The sequence below is a fragment of the Brassica napus genome, chromosome A9 (assembly GCF_020379485.1).
Source record: "Brassica napus cultivar Da-Ae chromosome A9, Da-Ae, whole genome shotgun sequence".
Taxonomy (NCBI): Eukaryota; Viridiplantae; Streptophyta; class Magnoliopsida; order Brassicales; family Brassicaceae; genus Brassica; species Brassica napus.
The window spans coordinates 13,712,527-13,727,283 of NC_063442.1; the positions used below are offsets into that span (position 1 = coordinate 13,712,527).

The 14,757-nt window shown below is 30.0% G+C and overlaps 1 protein-coding gene across 1 annotated transcript; it reads right to left on the reverse strand.

Annotated features, from left to right (window-relative positions):
• Positions 1 to 7,127: 7,127 nt before the first annotated feature.
• Positions 7,128 to 9,082, reverse strand: LOC125578263 (protein PHLOEM PROTEIN 2-LIKE A6-like). Its single transcript, XM_048740633.1, has 3 exons — positions 8,349 to 9,082; positions 7,590 to 7,901; positions 7,128 to 7,518 (listed from the first exon to the last, which is right to left on the reverse strand). The coding sequence occupies exons 1-3, from the start codon at positions 8,822 to 8,824 to the stop codon at positions 7,128 to 7,130; spliced, it is 1,179 nt and encodes a 392-aa protein (XP_048596590.1). The 5' UTR covers positions 8,825 to 9,082.
• Positions 9,083 to 14,757: the final 5,675 nt, after the last annotated feature.

Here is a 14,757-nt window from a genome sequence, read left to right on the forward strand (position 1 = left end):
ATCGACAGAGATGTCGAAATGTGAACCTCCGATACCTTCGAGATGGAGAATCGGAGTTGAATCGAAGAGTTGTGGCGATGGCGGAGAAGATTTCTTAGGGAAATCGATTAGAGTTTTTAGGGTTCAATAGAAAAAAGGGGAAAAAAGGGGATAAGGAGAGATATTAGAGGGAAACAACGAATAGAGAGAGAGGGAAGTGTAATTAGATTAGGGATTTTCACTAAGTGTATCGCGGAAAGCAAATTTTATTTTCCCGCTTACTTAAACTCTATCATAGCGTTAACGCAACGCTGTTCTATAATAATAAAAATTTTAAGTCATCTAATACAGCAGTTCAGTAAAACGAGCTATAATCATGTGCTATCAATAGCAACTTTTTTTGTAGTGTGATTTGTCTTAATAATTTTTTTCCTTTTCTTTAAGTATTATTTGTTTAGAAACAGTAATATGAAACCATTGATTCGACATCAAGACTATTGAAAATTCATATAACCTGAAACCAAACAAATAATAAATTTTTGGTTATCACCGAAAAAAACAAAAACATCAACAATTTAAACCGAACAAACTAAAATAAATATTGATTTAGAATTATAACTATATTTTCAGATATTAAAAACAAAAAAGAACCTAAAACCAAACCGATATCTAGATTAAACATATTTAATGTCTCCTTATTAATAATTTGCGCCCTGCGCTGGGTGAATTTTTTTAAAAAAATATTGAACTTAAATATTATAAACAATATACATTTTTTTATCAATAACCTTTTTTAAATTTGATTAGAGGTGGACATTTGAGTACCATTTGGTTCGATTCAAATTCTTGTGGATTTTATTCGGTTTGGATCTTTGTCGGTTTTGTTCGGTTAAGATAACCTATTTAATTTTTTTTTCAAAATTTAAAGTTTATATATACTTTAAATTTTTCAAAATCTAAAAATATAAATAATATATAACATATAACTTCGAGTAAAGTATGCCAATAAAATTTGGTTTAGCTTAAATATTTGGATAGAAAATAAATAGATATTTTAAGTATTTTAGGTATTATAAGTATCGTTTACCTATTTTAAACATGTACTTATAACTATTTGTATATATTTCTAAGTATTTTGGCCAACTTAGAAACGTCTTATATATTTTGTATATTCTTTTAGATATTAAATTAAAAATAATTAATGTATTTAAGTATTTAAATCTTGTTCGGATATATTTAGATACCTAAAATATTTCAGTTTGGATCGGGTTCGGTTTTGGTTCTCTAGATACCAAAATTTTGAACTCATTCGGATATCTAACCAATTTTGATTAAAGTTCAGTACTATTCTTTGGACCAGCCTTTGTTCGGTTTTTTGGTTTTCGTTTTTTTTTCCCAACCCTATATTTATTGTGACAAAATTTAAACGAAAAAGATGATGGTTCATAGGGGTGGGCGTTCTTGTACCCGTTTGGGTTTGGATCAGGTATTTCGGATTTTTGGGTATTTTGGTATAGAGGTATAAAACCCGTTCGGGTATTTCTGTACTTCGGGTTGGGTTCGGGTATTTTTAGTTCGGATTAGGTTATTTCGGATCGGGTTCAGATATTTAAATTTTAAAAAAAAATTAAATTTTTCATTTCTCAAATTTCTTGTATCTAAAAATATAACTTTCATTCAACTAATCTATTTTAATTTTTAATAGATTGAATGGTTAATAGATTTGGACATAACATTTTGAAACTCAAAAATACATTAATTTGGTTATTGTTTTTAAATTTTGGATATAAATTTTTGTTAATTTTTGAAATAAAATTTTTGACATGCATTTTAAGTGATAGCAAATCATTTTCTCTGTAATTCTATGTATATCATATGAACTTAAAGTATATGTATTATCGATATAAATATATGGTTAATTATACATATGTTCGGTTATCTTCGGATATTCATTCGGGTTTGGATATTATCCGTTCGGGTTCGGATATCCAATCTCTCCTAATTCAATACCCGTTCATATATTTTGCTACTTCAGTTCGGATTTCGGTTCTGGTTTTTCGGATCGGGTTCGTGTGCGGCTTCGGATATCGGGTAAAATGTCTACCCCTAATGGTTCATATTGATTTTGGGTATGCAAAAAAATTTAAACCAAAACACATTTTACTATGTACTTGGCCTATTTAGTTAATCATTAAAAACTGTTCTAGACCCATTTTAGAAAAACAATGAGCTGAACTTAAAAAAAACGCTATCATTTCAGTTTGTCAATCGACACTTTCAAATATTCTTTGTCGGTGTTGTGACGAATAGAAAGGGAGTTAGGGTTAGGAAAGAAAATTTGTCGTGCAACCCATGTTCTCGCTAGGTGATTTCAATAACTTCTAAATAAATTTTAGTTGTTTCGATATCTTGTAAGATTTTTAAATAATATTAACTAAAACTTGATCCGCGCCTGGCGTGGATGTTTGATTTAACTTGTGTTCAACGTAAACTCATAAACCGCCGAATTTATAAAAAATCCCATGTATATTTGTATGTTTTGTAATTTACATATATATTACAATATATTATTTTATAATATAGATGTTTGATAATAATTTTTTTATTTGTATTTATATTATATTATAAATTTTATAAATTCATGCAATTTGTTGTAATATAGGAAAATATTATCTCTCTTTAATACATGCGATTTAGTTAGTATTCGTACAATATTAATAATGATCAATATATGAATATCGATTTGGTTTGATAAGCTTTGGATTTGTAATTAATTAATTTAAATTGATTTTAACTGCAGTGGCATAATATGTAAATAGAAGTAAATACAAAAAGGAAGTACTTAATTTATTATAAATGCAATGACTAAATGTGTAAATAAAAGGAAATACTAAAAATATTGCTATCCATATTTATAAATAATTCTTCCAAGCAATTCTTATTTTTACTGTTATTCATGTTTTTAAACAGTATCAAAAGGTACTCCAGTTTTAATAATATAAAATAATAAAATCTTACACTTGCTACAGTAATCAATTGTTTTCAATTAATATATTGGAGATTATATTAATCACATAAATAAAATAAAAAAACTCTTGTTATTTACAATATATTTATGGTCAATAAATCAAAATAATCATTTTCTTTATTTTATATGATATATAATTATATTTCAAAGATATTGACATAAATATATAGTATATTTTAATATAAATATTTATTATTGAGACTTCCTACTTATATGGTTTTATTAACATTTATATATTTGATGTAACAAAATATTTAAACCATTAATCTCAAAATTTTCGATGTAGTATTTTTCGAAGCAAATTTTAAAATTAAAATATTAAGGTCTCAATACTCTTTGAATGCAAATTTCAAAAAAATTAACATACTAAATAAGAATTCATATTAATATGATTGTATGATCATTTGTATCTTGTTATAGCTAAACAATTAAGCCGTTGATCGCACAAATTCCAAAGGGATTTTTAACATTTTTTAAATTTAAAGTCATGAAGAATGCAAATATTATTATCAAATATTTATTATTCATATCATTAATTGCAATATATATGTTAATCATATTAAGTAATTACGTAAATTTTATTTAAGAAAATAATATACACTTCTTATATTTTGGTTAATATAATGTTTTTTAATAATTGGATTGTGGACCAAAATTTCTTTCAGTTGATTCTTAAGTTGCACATAAGATTAATTGATATCTTAATTAAGTGACAACTCATCAAGACTTTTTTGTAATTATTACAAAGTACAGGTTAAATTTTTTAAAATATTTCTCTACTAATATATAGGATTTGGATACAAACCCCGATTTTTATTAACCTATAATTTATATAAATAATAATCGTTAGTATGTTTGATTGGCCGCATGGGTCTACTTCCCAAAAGTCTTCCCCTAAATTATAATCGAAGTGTGGAAGACTTCCCAATTCTTAAAGTATTTCCATAGGTTAATCATATAACCCAAGTGTCGAATACAAATTTGCAATTGTGGGGCAATGAGGTGAATATACAAAACGCAGGCCCGTTATAGAATAGTGGGAACGAAGTGATAGTAGAGGCTCAAAGTTTACCTCAAACGAAATGAAGAGACAAAATTACCCTTTTTTTCAGACCCACCCACTGACTGAGCTAAGAGCACCTTCAATGGTGTTCTCGGTGGCTCGGAATCATAGGTAAACTTTATAGAATTTATTATTATTATTATTTTTGTCTGTTTAAAAAAAAAATTAAAAATAGAACCAATCGCGGGTCGCCACGTGTTGTGGGACCCGCGAATAGTGTAAGGATTCACTAACAATCAGTCTTTAATTAAGGATTTTAAGTACCCAATCCTTAACAAAATGTGAGCTCTACCAAATATTTTAATATTATGTTGCTGAGGATTCTAGTCTAAAATTCTCCATTGGAAGTGCTCTAAGTTCACGGACACACGCAGCTGGGTCCACTGACACACACAACAGAATCAACAGTTGTTTTGACAGCTTTTTCTTTACAACTTTTTTAAAAGTAATCACATTTTTTTGAACACTCAACTTTTTTTCTTATTCAATACTTTAGTATTTATTAATATATTAATGTATGACTTATTTTGATTGTTATACTTTATACAATTATATATAAATGTGAAAAGGTATTTGCATATAGAGTTATGATCAAAATAATATGCTATATAATATTAAAATATATGTATCGCTACATACTTTGTTAGACGTTAATAACACATATGGTACAAAATATATTTAATGCTACATCGTTAGTTAGCCGTTAATAACAAATAATGTAACAAACTAACAAATCGTGTACCTGATAATAAATATTGTAACAACTAACAAATCAATTACCCAAAACAATGTATCATCTAACAAGTCACTTCCAAGCAGCTAACAAATTGTGTACCTGGTAATAAATAATGTAACAATTAACAAATCATTTACCCAAAACAATGTATCATCTAACAAGTCATGTATCCAAATCATGTAACATCTACCAAACGATGTAACAGTTACATGTTTTGTTTAGCCGTTATAGAATAGTATTCATGACCGTTATAGAAACATAGTCATGAGTTTGAAATTCTCCAGTTTTTCTTTTGATATTAAATTATTACCAAGTCATCTTCTTAAACACGAACAATTTTATTTTAGAACATTCACAAGAAAAAAAAATTATTAGGATTGAAAAAGCAATTCTCATGATTTATAAAAAAAAAACAAATTGATTATAAAATACAGAAAATCAATGGAAAAAAAAGAAAGAGAGTTGGAAAAAATTGAGTTTACGAGAGGAAATAAAAAGTTAGAGTGAAGGAGAAGAGAAGAGAAGAGAAAAGTAGAAAACTGAAAAATCATTAAAAAAATATATAAATCAAAGACATCTCTTGGTAACTGCATTGTCAAGTCTAGGGAATGTATTTTTCAGCAAGTGACAGTCACTCTGACACATCTCTATGTAAACATGCGCATAGAGGAGTAGGAACAATTACGGAATGGAAAAATCTTGTTTATGATATATGGTAAATGTTTAATAAGGGGGTCTAAAATGAGTAGAAACACATATTATCTCTTGTGAATAAATAGAAATGTGAAAGATAATTGGCTTGTTCATAACTTCATATCACTGAAAAGTGAAAACTGAGATCTCGAACGCGGTGAGACCAGAATCAAGTCATGCATCACAAACGATAAAGGTTCTTCTTACTAATAATTTTTTTTTCCAAAAAAAAAACACTATGCATAACAAACAACTGAAATCAAAGATGACAAGACTTATGGGAATTCCATTTTTATAATTCTAAATAGGTTAATTTAAATACTCAGACAATCTTAATATTGAAAGAAGCAACGAATACAGATTAAATTCTAGTTGTTGTATACTCCCTCAAATAAATTAATATAACTCGATAACAACTTCCTCTAGATGATTTGATAGATCATCATCAACTAGCACCCCAAGATAATTTACTTGTTACCCACGCAAAATTTTAAATTCGGGGTAACTTAAATTCGGCACACCTTAAGAATAAACGCTTTCGGGTTTTTTTTAACGTTGGATAATTATGCTATTATAACTATGAGAAGTATTATAGACGATTATACAACCGACAATTCTACATGCCGTACAAGAATTCACGTCTGACTGCATCACCTGAGCCACCCTATGGAATTCATGTTTGACGGTATTCCTTGCACCATGCTGCAGATTTCTTATAAGTCTTTTCTCTTTTTAATTCGCATAATTCCGCCTTTCCCAAAAATGAAAACCAAACTTTTGATGTAAAAACATTAATGAACCATTGGTCAAACCACTTGACCCAAACGCTCTCTGTTAAAACGACATTTATCAGGGGAGATATAGAACACCTATACGAATTAGTGGATTACTAACGTGATTGAAGGGTTAAGATGATTTTAAGGGACACCATGAAGTGATATCGTAGAAATTTTCACCAGTCATCTAAATCACTTCGGAACCTTTCAGAAATCCTCATAATCAAATGCAAAACTCAAAAAAAAAAAACTAAAAATGTAAAACGCAAATAAGGAAATTGTAACATAGTAAAAATGAATTCCACCTCTTTTTGTACACTGCATGGGAAATGAAGAAACTACCTTTGTCTTAGACCTATACATTCAGCCAGCCAGTCTCCATTTATTTTCACTTGTTCTAGTACTCGTTAGTCCCTTTTAACTATATAGTGTGAAACAAAAATTTTACGTGATCTTGATTCTTGTGCCGATGAATACTTCCATGACCACATCATTTGATATTTCATGTTCAAGAAATGTACTTCTTTGGTTTTAAAAACCTCGTATTAGAAGTGAAAAAAATAATATGTAAGAGACATATGACCAAATACTTTGTAATGTGTATTGTTAACACATATGGGTTGTACAATTTGGGTTTTGGTTCATTTTATTATACACTTTTCTTCTGGTTTTTAATTTTGTTATATTACTTAATTAAAGGAATATCTTGAAAAGACATGCTATTTTATTTTACTGGAATAATTAAAAAAAAAAGACAAGTAGAAAGATATGCTATTTTATTTTACTGGAATAATTAAAAAAAAGACAAGTATAAAGATATCCAATCTCCTTCGCTTTGTAGTTTGTGCGGCATTAGTTCGTGGGACGAATTGCAACGCCTTTGACGACGAGACCCCTTTTCTTATCATCAGTCACGTGCTGGAACATGGTGAAAGTGATCTTTGCCGGCTTGTTTCTCGGCGGCACCACAAAAACTCCGGCTAGAATATCCACCCAGTTGTGGCCTATGTAGTCCTTGAGGCTCTCATTACGATCCACCCGATTGTCGTCGCTCCCATCGTGTTGTTCCACCTTTAGCTTCAAGGTCACTGGTTGCTCCCATCCAATTGCGTTATCTTCTAATTTCACTAGAAAAACCGCCTCATACTTTGCTCCTGGTGTTAGATTGCTGGTGTCGTCATACGTTCCTACTATTTTTAGCCAATGAATTTTAATCATCTTGGCAACTTCAAGTTCTCCATAGCTGAAAACAATAATTACATCAATCAATGAAAGCACTAGAGTGATCTCAGAATGAGGAAAACTGATTTTTACTTTGGCGCTTCGTTGATAAAACTCCAAGCCCATTTTTGACTATTCTCACAATGAGTGATCTGTAGCTGTCTTGCAGGAATTATGGAAGGGACCATATAACCTCCTTGAAGAGTTACTTCTCTATCTAAGTTTTTTGCAGGAACCAGAGAAACTCGTTGTTGTTTCGCTTCTTTTTCTAGTTTCCTTGCAGGGACCATGGAACCTCCATGATGATTTTCTTCTCTTGTCGGGGTTCCTTTCACAGCCATATGATCCAGCAACCTCTGAATCTCAACGACTAATGAGTTTATGAATTCGTTATCAGTTCTGTCACTGTCATATAATAAAAGTGAGATATATTAACAAGCTTATTCTTTCAAGACATTTGGTTCCGTGCCCTACAAGAAAGATGTATCTGCTTCTCTGACTGAAATCAGAATTTGAAACTTGCAAGATAGAAAAGCATAAGATTCTAGATGTATCTACTTGAATACTACTCACTCCATTTCATGAAAAGTATCATTTTGACAAATCTTCACATAAATCAAAACTGATTAGATTTTATTTATATCCTTAATAATTATATTTATTTAACCAATATTAATTTATCAATATTTGAATTTTAAAATAATATTCTTTTATTTGATAAGAAAAAGTGACAAAACACTTTTTTTTTGTGATACAGAGTAAACTTTTAAACTATGAAGATTATTTGTATAACTGTATAAGTTTAGAACTATCCGTTATGCAAGAACAACAAAAAAAAGAAGTAGGTTTTACCTTTGTTCTGACAGGGGCATGCCTTTTATGTCAGGAACAGACACTAAAGCTTCCTCCCATTTCTTAGTTCTTTCTGGCTGGTGTTTATGTTTGCGCTGCATATCCCTGAACTTATCGCCAAAATCTTGTCGAAGTTCTTTCACGACGGAAGGAGATAGATTATAGAAGATGGGAATCACTCTGAGACGACCTTGATCCTTACGTTCCTTCATCTTGGCGAGCTCATCCAAACACCAATCTGAATCGGCGTAGTTCTTTGAGAAGATTACCAGTGCGATCTCGGACTCTTCTATCCTTGTAAACAGGCTCGCTAGGTCTGCACCCAATAACTCATTCTCGTCTATGAAGACATTTATATTCGCTCTTCTCAAAGCAGGGTCCAGAAAGCTTATGAAGTGTTTGCGCACATCTTCGCCCCGGAAACTGATGAACACTTGCGGCCCCTTTAGGGGTTTCGCCGATGAAGAAGGAGCCATGTAAGAGCTTTTTCTTTTTGAGGGAAAGGGAGAGTTTTTGTTGATTGTTGTTTGACCTTTTGTGTTTTGTCAACGTGCTGTAAACGTAAAAGGCTAACCCAACGTCCTAATATAATTGAAATCTCGATGTAATGTTAATATTTAAGTTGTCAACATGTAACTAAAAAAAAAAGATTAACAACTTGTCTTAGGAATTTGAATGGGTCTTATAACTACGTCGACATCTCCCGGTCAAAATCGAGTATTTCTTGGAAGACTGATTTTTTTTTTTGGTTAAAACCTAGACTAATTTTACTTAACATTTGTTATGGGTAATTATTTTATTTGTTTTGTAATGGGTAAATTTTTGTCATCAATACCGAGTTATAATGAAATACTAGATTTTGACCCGCGCAGGCGCGCGGGTGTATATTTTGAAAAATATGTTGATATTTGTTTTTCATGTAATTATTAAGGTTTTACAAAATGAATCCAAAGAACAGAACCGATACCGATCCAAAAATATAGTACCAAACCCAAACATAAATTGATTAAATATTCGAATTATTCAAAATTTTGTTATTTAGAGAACCAAATCTGATCCGAACCGAAGTATTCGGGTACCCGAATTTATCTAAAAATAGATTTATATACTTATATATATATTAATTATTTTTAGATTTAACGTATATAAAACATTAAGAATGATACTTTTAAATTGGTTTAAATACTTGAAAATATATATATAGATAGTCAAAAGTAAATATCTGCAATAGTTAAAGTATACTCAAATCACCAAAAATACTTAAAATAATTATTGATTCCGTATCCAAAATTTTAAATCAAACCAATTGATATGTTAAGCTTAGGTATTCTGACATATGTTATTCAAATTTATAGGTAATATATTATTTTATTTATAGATTTTGAGAAATTTAAAATAGATAATGATTTAAAACTTTAAAAATAATTTAAATGGATTATCCAAACGCGAACCAAACCCGCAAAGATCCGAATCAAACTCAAACCAAAATTTAGAAACATCCTAACAGGGCTTAAATCTTTGACTCCGAAAACCCGAAACACAAACCGATCAGAACCAAACCCGTATGGGTGCCCGAAATCTCATCCCTATTCATTATTATATATCGTATACTGTCATCATATAATTAATTATATTTTATACGTACCATCATATAAGTAATCATATAATTAATAGTATTTTATACGTACCATCATATAAATAATTACATATATTATATTTATAAAACTTAATAGGAAATATAAAAACGATAATTTGAGTTGGTATTTCAAATTGGGCTTTGTATTGTATTTTTATTATATATATATTGACAACATTTTTGTATAATGGTTATTGAAAAATAGTTTAGTAAAAATCCATTTTTGAATATATGTATTAGTTTTTAATCAATTTTTGATATAAATTAACTTTAAATTATTATTTTGATTTGAAATATGTGTATAAAGTTTAAATTTTGTTTTATGGTTAGTTCAGAAAAGAAAAAGTTTTAGGCGATTAGATTGACCCGTTTTCGTATATTTTAAATCTCGCCGAGATAGATAGTTTTTTATAATATGATGGACTTTTAATTTTTCTTAAAAACATAAGCCCATTACTTTTTTTTTCTTAATACTACTATCCTTGTTTCCAAACAAAATTAATTTTTTTTTAAAAAAACTACAATTTATGTTTCCAAACACTCTAAATTTTTTTAATAGTCCTATTCAAGTTTCCAAACACTCCAATTTTGTACTTGAGTTTTAATAAGATAGATAATCATTTCATGTTGAAAAAAATCAGAATTTAAATATGGACAAAACTTCAAACGCTTCCACAACTACGTTACTTATAATTGGCCACTGTGGAGTAAAAATACTCGGTTTTCACATGCTTTAGAAATTAATATGATTTTTTTCATGCCAGTTGTTTGATATTTTGATTGGTTGCATGTGTCTTAGTCCCTCAAAGTCCGTCCTCATATTATAATCCAATTGTTAAAGACCCAAGTGTCGAATTCATAATTTCAACATGCCTAAAAATTAAGAAATACCAATATCGAGAAGTGGACATGTTCACATTAATGGAGAATTGAGCTCTGGAACGCGGGGAGACCAGATTCAAGGGACACAGTATGCCACTGCATACTTTATCGTTATCTATTATAGTTGAAATTTATTTTACACAATAAGATACTTCTAAAGAACATCATTAACCCTAGAACCCCATAAAAGTCTCTTAATGACTTTTTAAGTATTAAATGTTAGTTAAGAATTTAGTTAAAAGACACCAACACTTTTGTGCTCCAATGCTAATCTCTTAATCAAACATTGTTTACCAGGGATCATCCGTGTAGAGGGAAACAATGAGACCGAGGGATCATCCGTGTTGCTCAGTGGAGACATGGCCAGACCAATCTGTCAAACAAATGCTAACTTTTTAATAGTTCAGGACCATACCAAACAACAACTAACTAACCTGAGAAGATAAACTTAGGCAGATACATATAAAGAGGTATGACCCTATACCACTATTGTTTGAATCTCCGTTGAATGTGGTAACTGAATTAATCATACTTAGTTCTTTGATTTCATTTGCGAGCTACGAATCTGGTTATTAAGCAAATAGAGCAAAAAAGTTCACAATACCTGAGCAGCGAGGGCCGCACTGTCATACTTATAACTAAAAGGTGTGCTCAGGTTTATCCGCGAGGGCAAGATAGAGCTGATTCAAAGCGGACAACGCCATCGTCGTTCGTTAAGAATCAATTCCCCAGAAGCGATTCTCTCTGTTCCTGATGCCTCTTGCCATCTCAAAGTTTCTTCTTCTTAGCTTCGATCCATCATGTATATCACAAGAGCCACCGCCGATTTGCTTCTCCCCTCGGTTTCTCCTCCATCACGGTGACGCGTGTCCAAGAAGAACCGTCTTTTTTTGGTGCTCAATTAAGAGACGTCGCTTAAGGTAAATCATTTTTTCCTTTTATTTTTAATCATAATTACATCTAAATACCCACGTAAGAGACCCCGATAGTCATGTTCTTAACGATCATTGTTTTGAGTCGTGGAGTTTAGGTTTCGTCTGGGGTCAGGAATTTGTAGGATTAAACAGAATCTAAAGTCGCTTTGTCTCAGCCTTCGAGGTTTCTGCTTCTGTGTGTGAAGTCTGACTTTGCGGCGTGGTTCTAGCCAGGGGCCGATCTAAAAACTTATTTAGGCTGTGGCACATAAATATTTAATTATAATAAAATAATTAGTATAATATTATATGAAATTAAATTAAAAAAGGAGATTAAACTGAAATAGTTTATGACATTCAAAACATAAAACTCTAAAAATAATTAAAATTCTCTAAGCAAATCCATTTTCTATTTCTCTCTCTTCTTTTTCAATGAAATGCTTAAATCCTCGTTCATATGGATTTACAAGCAAAAATAGATTTTTCTTTTATTCTTATTGTAAAAGATACATTTTTTTATCCCCACAATAACTAAACTATTAACTCTACTTTATATTAATTATATTAAAAACTTTATATGATAATTTTATCATTGCTATTTTTTTTGTTATTTTAAAATCCATATTGCATAAGTTTTGGTTTCATATATGTTTTTCTTTATTATTTGCATAATTTTATATTTATAATAAAAATAAAATATTATTTACTGTTTTTATGATTTTGATTATTAATTTACTTTTTCAATATTTAAAATAATACCAACATTTTTAACTGCCAATATCTCTACAGCCAACAATCTTAAACGAAAACCCTTACCAAAGATTGATTAATCTATAACTATTTTTCTCAAAGATTTTCTCCACTCTTTATTATTTGCCATTACTTTTTTTTTTGACAGCAAACATTCGCAAACTCATGTAGACTCTGTAAACTAAGACGACAACTCAGCATGGATCCATGTGTATAACGAAAGACGGCTGGTTCCGAGCACTGTGTGCCAAACGATCCGCCTTTATGTTTACCGTCATAGGTACATGAACGATATCTGAGTTGGTGAAACTTTTTAAAAGCATAGTATCTTCTAAGTAACTTCCAAATGCTGACCAATACTTTCATCTCATGTTGAACCGGAAAAGGAAAAAAAAAGAAAAAGTTGTAACTGCCTAAGATTTTTGTCAATTTTGTAGTTGAGAACTGGATATAACTTTTATATTCAAGGTAAAACAAATCATATTTTTTCTTCTGATTTACTTTTTTTTTGTAAGGATTGATTTGGAATCAAATCCTTTAAGAAAAACAATTGTGTTGTTTTAGGTTCTAAGTATTTATTTAAGGGAAAATAAAAAAAAAACGCTTAAAGTAACTCTCCCAGATACTGTAAACCTTGAACTTTTTTGACTAGCATTTAAACATTCAACTTGACATATTTATCACAAAAAACGTTAAATTTGGCTTACTTATTCATCAAGTAAAAAAGGTGATTCGAATGGTTCATTTACAAGTAAAAACTGATGATGTGTGAGTTTCAAATAAATTAAAAAATAATAAATTAATAAAAAAATTATTTAAATAAAAATGAGAAAATAAATAATTCTTCAAAAAATCTTCTTTTTTTAAAAAGAGTTTTTTTTTTAAACTAAAAACATTCTAATAAGTTTTATAAATTGTCTGAAAATTTGAATTTTTTTGAAAAAAATCAAGTATAATTGTTGACTTATAATACTCAAAACAAAAAAATTCAAAGCTGAAGAAATTTTATCGTCTTAAAAAATTCAAGTAACAATTTATAATAAATTTAAAATTTATTATTACTTGAATTTAAAAAAAAATTGAAATGTCCTCAAGGTTTTACTTTTTTTTTTCTTTTTGAGTATTATAAGTTCAACACTTTTACTTGAATTTTTTTTAAATCGATTTTTTAATTTCAGATAATTTATAAAAAATATTTTAATATTTTTGTTTTAAATAATATTATTTTTTAAGGTTGAACTTTTGTAAGGATTATTTATTTTCTACTTTTTTTATTTTATGATTTTATTTATTTTAATAATATATTTTGAAATTTTGGAATTTATTAGAAACTGACATATCATCATTTTTTATCTGTGAATAAATAGTTTCAGTCATTTTTTTAACTTAGTGAACAAGTAAATCAAATTGAGTGTTTTTTGTGATATAAATATCGGGTTAAAGGTTTAAAATGTATGCGAATGCCACTTTAAAGATTTTTATGTGATTTTCTCTTTATTTCAGTGATCTTCCGCTATGAAGAGAAAGCCCAACTCAGAATACGTAGACGTCTTGGTCAACGGAAGGCACATCCATTTAATATAGGCCAATTTGGCTGGAAATACATGAAAGAGAAGTTTATTAGGATTTCATGCAAAACAAAAAATAATTAGGTAGTTGGAGAGAGATGTATAGGCAAAATTACTCACAAGTCCCGTTGTATTCAAGGAACTTTTTTTTTAAATAAATATATATTAATTTTCATCTCCAAAAAGGCATATCGGAGCTACAATTCTGGTGAACTGATAAGGAAACGACATGTTAGGTTACAAGCATCAAGATGACTAAAAAACAACAGCTAACAAACAGCAAAACAGAGAGAGTGAAAGGCAAAAGAAAGAAGGCAAAGGAAGCTTGCTTCCTCCTCTGTGAACACCGGCGACTATCGATCCGGTTCTGGTTCTGGGACTCTCATGGCGAGGTGTCCAAGGTCGCGCAAAATCTGACACCATCACTGTCAATCAAGCAACCCAGAAGCGCTCCACGGCCCCAACATGCTGAATACACGATGGTACCAACTCTGAAACCCTAACACCGCCGTCTGCGCAAGATCCGTCACCGCACCAGTCCGAGACACTGTTACTTCTCCATTCTCAGAACGGTGAAGGAAAGCTCCGGCTCGGCGAAAAACAACCCAAAAAGAACCGCCATCCCTCGAGGAGATCCGCGTCACCAAATTAGTCCCGAC

Excerpts from the sequence above, each read along its gene's own strand:
- LOC125578263 (XM_048740633.1), bottom strand. The coding sequence starts at position 8,824 with ATGGCTCCTTCTTCATCGGCGAAACCCCTAAAGGGGCCGCAAGTGTTC. Across the intron at positions 7,902-8,348 it reads ATGCCCCTGTCAGAACAAAG|TGACAGAACTGATAACGAAT; the intron begins GTAAAACCTACT and ends ATTATATGACAG. Across the intron at positions 7,519-7,589 it reads TTTATCAACGAAGCGCCAAA|CTATGGAGAACTTGAAGTTG; the intron begins GTAAAAATCAGT and ends TATTGTTTTCAG.